The sequence below is a fragment of the Prunus mume genome, linkage group LG3, assembly GCF_029339155.1.
Source record: "Prunus mume cultivar Tortuosa linkage group LG3, ASM2933915v1, whole genome shotgun sequence".
NCBI classification, from domain to species: domain Eukaryota; kingdom Viridiplantae; phylum Streptophyta; class Magnoliopsida; order Rosales; family Rosaceae; genus Prunus; species Prunus mume.
The window spans coordinates 14,783,285-14,791,772 of NC_142700.1; the positions used below are offsets into that span (position 1 = coordinate 14,783,285).

General features: G+C 36.0%; 1 protein-coding gene across 1 annotated transcript; it reads left to right on the forward strand.

The window, feature by feature from the left end:
• Window positions 1-4,002: 4,002 nt before the first annotated feature.
• LOC148918827 ((-)-alpha-pinene synthase-like) lies at window positions 4,003-6,635 on the forward strand. The gene is made up of 7 exons (XM_089049351.1): window positions 4,003-4,180; window positions 4,426-4,705; window positions 4,819-5,191; window positions 5,298-5,516; window positions 5,616-5,754; window positions 5,857-6,105; window positions 6,181-6,635. The coding sequence occupies exons 1-7, from the start codon at window positions 4,049-4,051 to the stop codon at window positions 6,472-6,474; spliced, it is 1,686 nt and encodes a 561-aa protein (XP_088905477.1). The 5' UTR covers window positions 4,003-4,048; the 3' UTR covers window positions 6,475-6,635.
• The last annotated feature ends 1,853 nt before the right edge of the window (window positions 6,636-8,488 follow it).

Below are 8,488 nucleotides of genomic sequence, written 5' to 3' on the forward strand. Positions count from 1 at the left end.
AAATAATAATAAAATAGCAGAAGAAAAAGTTTATATGGTCCCACCAAACGTTCACGGCTAGCTACATAAAATGCAGGTGAGTACTTAATGTTTGGATATACAATCACTTCTCTTCAGACCCTCAGATTAAATAGCTGATGCCATGTCCCAAAAGTCATCATCTTGTCTTTGCCTTCGTTCAATCATTTTCAAGCAAGCAGCTAAAAATTGTAAAATAATAATAATAAATGAATTTTTTATTTATTGGTGAAAATATAAATCAGCTTTTGAAACCCTCTATATAAAGCTTGGTTGGCCTTTTTGGGTTCACAAACAAGAAGCTGAGCAGGGAAGAGGCAGTGCAGGAACCATTGGAGTGGTGGTAGTTTTATGGCTAATGGTTCAGTTGGGATGCAGCAATGCAGCCACTTGTAGGGTTGGATAGTGTAGAAACTGATTTTCCCTTATATTATTCATATGATCATTATACAATATATATAAAGTCTGTAGAGAATAATATACAGTTACAACAAGTCATTATCACAAACATAAATATGGAGTTATGGCCTAATAACAACGTAACTGACAACTGACCATTTCCTATCATTAGTAGGATTAACTATTGTAACTCCATAACACTCCCCCGCAAATCGAGCGCGCATAGCAAGATTTGAATGAAGAAACCACATGGTGATGGAGATGGCAGTAGCAGTCGTCTGTAGTAGTCTAGTAAGGGAAACAAAAAAGAAGAACTCCATAGGTGCAACAATGGCTTGAGAGAAACAAAGTAATAGAAAAATAAAAATAATGCCAAGTGAGAGGCAGCAAATGAAGGAGCGCATGGGCTCATGGAAGGAGGGAATAAAATGAAGGGCTGACATACAAGTCAAATGTACCTATAGGCACCTGAGAAACATAACTCTACCTAGGGATCACCTCTAGGTAGGATAAAAAGCATGCGATAAGCGGGAAAATAAAGGGATGGGGAAGTGAAACCCATCATCAAGTGGGAAATGCCAGAAAGTCGTGCACAAAGAGAGAGAAACACAATTTTAAAAGTAAAGGGGTGGGGAAGAAAAAAAAACCACAAAAAAGAGAAGAAACACTTGCCAAGTGAGACAGAGAAAGGAAAAGAGAGTGTGGGCAAAACACATAGAGTTAAAATCTTTTCAAAATAAAGATGGAAAAAAAAGAGAAAGAAAGAGATGAGAAAAGGTAACACCCATCAAAAGGAGAAAGTAGGCAAGAGAGGGAGAGAGAACAAGAGGCAAGAGATAATCCATGAAAAGGAAAGGAAACTCAAGATGGCAGAGACAACCCATGATAGGGAGAGAGACAACACAATTGAAAAGAAGAGAAGAGAATACCCCAGTAACATAAAAGAATTATAAAGAAAAGAAAACAATACCCTTGTAACAAATAAGAAGAAAGGCAGTGCAAGAGAACATTGAAGAAGACAGAGACCAACAGTAAAATCAAAGAAATAGATTGGGCTTAAGAGGGGAGAAGAACACAGGTTGAGCATAGATAGAGCGTGAGAGGCCGATACCACAGAGAGAGAGAGAGAGAGAGAGAGAGAGAGAGAGAGAGAGAGAGAGTTCAAAGGGACTAACGACAGTGAAGCACATCAGGATAGAGACAAAGGCCGACTAGGATAAGGCTTGGCGAGTGAGGCTCAATCTTTAATAGAGAGCATAAGAAGGAGAAATGGCTCAATCATCAATAGAGAGCTAGACACAGAGAGAGTGAAAGATAAAGGCTCATCAATGAGTAGAGAGCTTGACAGGGAGCGTTGAAAAATAAAAGGAAATGGCAGTGGCAGCGGCAAAGAGAAAGAAAAAAAAAATACTGATTATAGAAGGGAGGAGAAGATGGAGAACTATACATAAGCAAACATCCTTTCGAGCGAGGAGAGCCAACGACTCTCAATGTTGGCAAATGAAGGATCGCTAATTGGCGTTAGCCATTAGCTCTGATACCATGTAGAAACTGATTTTCCCTTATATTATTCATATGATCATTATACAATATATATAAAGTCTGTAGAGAATAATCTACAGTTACAACAAGTCATTATCACAAACATAAGTATGAAGTTATGGCCTAATAACAACGTAACTGACAACTGACCATTTCCTATCATTAGTAGGATTAACTATTGTAACTCCATAACAGATAGTCTGGTGGCTAGAGCCTAGAGCTATTTTTCAAATCGCCCTTGAAAATATAATCGAACCGGCCCCAAATCGTTTGTGTTTTTAATATATTTAGTTTACAGATCCCACATAGGCTTCTTTGTAATTTAGGTTCATTTTTCCAAAAAAAAAACAAAACAAAATAAGCTCCAACACATGCATGTGGTTAGTAATTGTGGAAATGGTCAAGTCGGTCCATGATATGGAGATTTCCCACTAAGATATTGTATTAACCTAAGTCTAGACACAAGTATAAAGTTGTGGCTGAAGGAAAGCGACTTAGGCAAGTCGGGTCCTCCACCTCTATTATAACTAGGCTTCAAGCCTCATCTCATATGAATAAATCATCGACAAAAGCAAGCAATCAAGCAAGAAGCCCAAGAGTTATAAAAGGCCAATTAGACTGTTGTCCTATAAATTCATGAGAAGGACAATATCGCGTCTTATAAACCCAATATGACGAAAAGGCCAATAGCCTATAGTTCTATATCCACCAAGCCGTGTACTCTCTCTCCTTTCTAATACTTCTATTATAGCTCAGTCATCAAACCTCAACTCTAGCTTTGCCCTTTGTCGGAGTTTACCCCTACCACCCAACCCAAAAAATTTCTATAAACAAAAAAGAAAAAAGTTTTTTTAACAAAAAAATGTTTACATGGTTTTGCTCATGATGATTTAACTAAGTACTTGTTGATGATGACAGATAACTCATGCATGCCTATTACCATAAACAGGTTGACGAACTGAAAGAAATGGTGAGGAGGGAAGTGTTCATAAATCTTAATGCTGGAGGTGATGATGGTTTTGCACATCAGCTCAAGTTAATTGATGCAATCCAGCGTCTTCGTGTGGCATACCATTTTGAAAGAGAGATCGAAGAAGCACTGGAATGTTGCGGATCATGACCATCTTACTGATGATGATGATGATGATTTGTACAATGTTGCTCTTAGCTTTCGGCTGGCGGAATCACATAAAGGGCTCAGGTGGCATAGCCCAGGGAAGGTTTTGGGAAATTATATTTAAGAATATAATATTATAAATTAAATACATATAATAACATGAGTTTAACATCATATGGCAGTGTGAGAGTTACATTGAATAATTTCTCCTTTCACCAAAAAATAAAAATAAAAAATTTCTCCACCAAACCCTCGTTAATTAGTTTCTAATTAGTCATGGAAAAAATGTTTCCAAAGCTTAAATATTTTTATACAAAAAGTAGAAGAGCAAAAGTAAGACTAAAACATAAATATAATAACATATTACAGCAGAATCCTCAGTTGTAATAACATGTGTGTGTTTACTGTTGTAAACAAATCATTGCAGTTGTAAATACATATTGCAACACATGTGTTTAAATAAATATAATAACATGAGTTGTAATTTCTCCACCAAACTCAGTTAATTAGTTTCTAATTAGTCATGGAAAAAAAATGTTTCAAAGGCTTAAATTTTTTTATACATAAATAGAAGAGCAAAAGTAAGACTAAAACATATGCAACACATGTGTGTTTACTGTGGACATTAACATTTGCATGTGTTAATGCGTATATATCTTTCTCCCACCCTGAACTTGCATATGTCTCATTCAGACCCAAAAAAAGAAAAAAAACGTGCATATATCTCATAGGTTGCTCAAAGGACCCAAACGAATAAAAAAACAAAAGCAAAGGAAGCAAACAAATCTTGCTGATTCACCATGGCGGCCTGGCCCCTTAATTGTTGCCATACTATTACGTTATTTTTTATATATTAATCTACTTTCTGGTACGCGTCTCGATCCTTGCCTATATATACACGATTGTACAAGCATTGTGATCTACACCGACTAAGCCTTCCCCTTCCCTACGAAAAAAAAAAGCATACAAACTATGTCTGTCCAAGTTGGTTCAGCAGCTCAACCACAAAATGCTAAGCCAGATGAAATTGCTCGTAGGACAGCAAATTTTCACCCAAGCATTTGGGGAGATCAGTTCATCAATTATGATGATTCACAAGACATGGTATGTAATGGATATCATGCATGCACATATCATAGATTACTTTTTATAACTCTTCTGGCACAAATACTATGAATCTAATTCACATATTTATGATGTTCGTTTGATTGTGTGGTTTAGATTCATAATTTGCCAACGAAAGTCTTTCGCAAGAGAGCATTACTCTTTCTCATTAACTAAATGCAGGTTATTTCAATTTTATAAAAACATTTTCGACATGTTTTTACTCATTTCATTTGTTGCTGCAGATAACTCATGCTCATAAGCAAGGACAGGTTGACGAACTAAAAGAAGTTGTGAGAAGGGAAGTATTCACAACTAGTGCAGGTGATCTTTCACATCAGCTCAAGCTAATCGATGCAATCCAGCGCCTTGGCGTGGCATACCATTTCGAAAGAGAAATAGAAGAAGCACTGGAACGCATGCATAATACACTTCATGACCATGATAGTGATGATGATGGTGATCTATACAATGTTGCTCTTTGTTTTCGACTACTCAGACAACATGGACATAATGTTTCATGTGGTACGTTTATATAGAAATTAATTGATATACTTGTGGAGTGTGGTGTGAGAGACTTTGGGCTACTATTATTCTAGTTCTTATGTTTTTGTCCATTTTTTGACCATCAAAACCAGATATATTCAACAAGTTCAGAGATGAAAATGGCAGCTTCAAGGAAAGCTTAATTGCTGACGTGTCTGGCATGCTAAGCTTTTATGAAGCAACACATCTGAGGGTGCATGGAGAAGATATACTAGAAGAGGCTCTTGCTTTCACCACCACTCACCTTGAGTCTGCAACAACCCGAGTAAGCAATCCATTGGCTGCACAAATAACTCAGGCCTTAGAGAGACCTCTGAGAAAAAGTCTAGAGAGATTAGGTGCCAGGCGTTACATATCGATCTACCAAGACGAAGCTTCACATAATGAGTGCTTGTTGAAACTTGCCAAGTTAGATTTCAATCTTGTTCAGCCTTTACACAAAAAGGAGCTACAAGAGATTACTAGGTAATATAATGAAGTCTCTCTTTTAATTATATCTGTGTGCATGACATGAGAGATCTACTTTGCAAAGTTCAATTTGGGATTAATATATTTACATATAAATGTTTAGGTGGTGGAGAGCACTAGACTTTGAAAGGAAGCTGCCATTTGCAAGAGATAGGATGGTGGAGTTGTACTTTTGGATAGTGGGAGTGTATTTTGAGCCTCAGTATTCAGTGGGGAGAAAAATTATGACGAAAGTGAGTGTCTTGCTAACGATATTGGATGATATCTACGATGCATTTGGCACATTTGAAGAACTAGTGATCTTTACTGAAGCAATTGACAGGTTAATAATTTGAAACGAACAATTAATTCTTGCTGTTTTTGTTAGGGAATATTCATTTAATTTGTCTCAAGACTCTCCTACTTTAATTATCTGTTTCAGGTGGGATCTCAATTGCAGTAATGAACTCCCTGACTACATGAAAATATTTTACCAAGCACTCTTGAATCTTTTCAATGAAATTGAGGAGGAGATGGTCAAGGAAGGAAGATCATACCGAGTTCCTTACGCGATACAAGCTGTATGTAAAACATGATATACGCACAACTTAATTTGCTTTCAGAATAATGTACACTTTCGTTCTTGCGCAATTGATCATTTTTCACTGGTATATATGCCTCAGATGAAAGATCAAGCTCGATCCTATTTCAATGAGGCCCGGTGGCTCCACGAAGGACGAATTCCAAGCATGGACGAGTATATGAGTGTTGCAACGGTTTCTATAAGTTACACCTTCCTTACAACCATCTCTTTACTTGGCATGGGAGATATTGTAACGAAGGAGTCATTTGAGTGGTTGCTCAATGACCCCAAAATTGTCAGAGCTGCAAACACCATTTTCAGGCTCATGGATGACATTGTTTCGACCAGCGTACGTATAAATTATAGTAATTATGTACACGCATATGATCCGAAAAGACATTAATTTTGGATTTTATTTTTTCAGTTTGAGAAAGAAAGAGGGCATGCTGCTTCCAGTGTTGATTGCTACATGAAGCAATATGGGGTCTCAGAGCAAGAGACAGTTGATGTTTTTAAGAAACAGATTATGGATTTGTGGAAGGACATAAACGAGGAGTTTCTCCGACCAACTGCTGTGCCGATGCCTGTGCTTAAGCGGGTTCTTAATTTAACACGAGTGGCTGATCTTCTTTACAAGGGGGAAGATGGCTTCACACGTGTTGGGAAGGTCACAAAAGATAGTGTCGCTTCAGTATGTATTAATCCTGTGCCGTTGTGAGTTGGATAAGATGGCCTTTTGTACAAGCGTGGATTTGATTGTCTTTTTATAGACATGCTTGGAATAATGTGTGTATCTTCTTATAGATATGCTTGGCCAAACGAAGTACAACCATTTAATCATTTTCAATAAAGAAATGTCAGTTCTTGAGTTTTGATTTATCTGTCTTCTTTAATCATTTTCAAAATACTGGGTCCCTCCTCAGTTTGTCTAGAGCATAATGTGTTTTTTGCTTCTATAAAAATTACGCAATAAATTATGAAGTTCAATTGTGGTCTCGGAAGGAATTATCAGAACTCTACTCAAATCCTGCAAAATTCTATGCTCAAATGACCCAAAATAAAAATCACTATGCAAAAACAGATATGATTGTTATTTTTTGAATAGAGGAAGATCATTATACCTTCATCTCAGTCATCTCAGTCCGCACTGTTTATTCATGCAGAAAAACATAAAATCGTCTTTAGCAAAATTGTTAATTTTCTAATTTACGAAGTGAAAGTATCAATTTTGAAGAATGGTTTTTATTTTGGTTAATATTACGAAGTGGTTGGAGCTCAAACCACTTGCCACCAACATGTTAAGGTGCTGAGATAGAGTTAGGCCTAATTTACGAAGGACAACTATATTAGTTATATGAGTTTTCTGGTGTTCATAATGTACTCAAGTGTCACTTGTTATGCCTATGTATCTGTAACTCAAGTGTCACTTGTTATGCGAAAGGAAAATAATTTCCTAAGAAGCCTTTGGCCAGTAACTAATCCACCTTCAAGTCAAGAACATCTTTTACATCTTCAACTTTTACAGAAGCCTCTCCGCCCATTCCTTGGTCGAGGGTATTTTGACGATATAGGAGTGTAAAATGTGATTCCATTAAGGATGTCACATCCTTTTTGTAATATGTTGTTGATTATGAATATATAGTGGGAATGTGCCGATGCCTGTGCTTAAGCGGGTTCTTAATTTAACACGAGTGGCTGATCTTCTTTACAAGGGGGAAGATGGCTTCACACGTGTTGGGAAGGTCACAAAAGATAGTGTTGCTTCAGTCTGTATTAATCCTGTGCCGCTGTGAGTTGGATAAGATGGCCTTTTGTACAAGCGTGGATTTGAGTCTCTTTCCGGGAAGGGGGTGTTGGGCCCGCCAAGTTTGTTTGGAATAATGTGTGTATTGTTTCTTTCTCCTAAGATTTTTACCTTTTATTTTGCATGTGTGTATCTTCTTATAGATATGTCTGGCCAGACGAAGTTCAACTTTAATAAAGAAATGTCAGTTATTCCCGAATGGTTAGAAGATCATCCAAAATACTGGGTCCCTCCTCAGTTTCTCTATAGCATAATTTTTTGTGAGTGAACGAAATATCGATAATTTCGCTTATATTTCAAAAATTAAACAATTCGCTTAAAACTCACTCACGCTCGCACATAGGGGGGTTCGAAGCCCTCTCCACCCCAATATTTACAGTCACTTAACCACCAAGCTGGTCATAACTTTTTGTTTATAAACTATGAAATCTAGTATATATAATACTTGGAAGCTATTTTTCAAAATAGAAATTAATTAACATAATTACTTATTGTTTTATATTGTTGATCAGTTACTTAATTACTTAATATAATTTATTTCTTTTCTATTTAATCCATTTAATGTTATTGATTATTTTATTATTCATTATAAGTACTTACATTACTAAATAATCCTTCAAATTGTTGCTTAATTACTTAAATCTCTATAATCATTTTCATTATTTACTATTTAATTCTTCCTTGGATAAATTTATTTATGTTCTTAGTTAATTTTCAATCTTCACTATTCTTTTTTAAGCATGGTAAAGTGCCTAATTTTCATAAAAAATCAAATTGGTTTACATCTTTAATTATTTTTTAATTTTTGATAAACAATAAATATAAGAACGAGTACCATGTCCAATAAAAAACGTGAAATAATGTAACACTCCGACTCCAATTATTTCCTATTTTAATTTAATTAAGAGAAAATATTAATTTACTCTTG

Excerpts from the sequence above, each read along its gene's own strand:
- LOC148918827 (XM_089049351.1), top strand. The coding sequence starts at position 4,049 with ATGTCTGTCCAAGTTGGTTCAGCAGCTCAACCACAAAATGCTAAGCCA. Across the intron at positions 4,181-4,425 it reads ATGATGATTCACAAGACATG|ATAACTCATGCTCATAAGCA; the intron begins GTATGTAATGGA and ends TTGTTGCTGCAG. Across the intron at positions 6,106-6,180 it reads ATGACATTGTTTCGACCAGC|TTTGAGAAAGAAAGAGGGCA; the intron begins GTACGTATAAAT and ends TTATTTTTTCAG.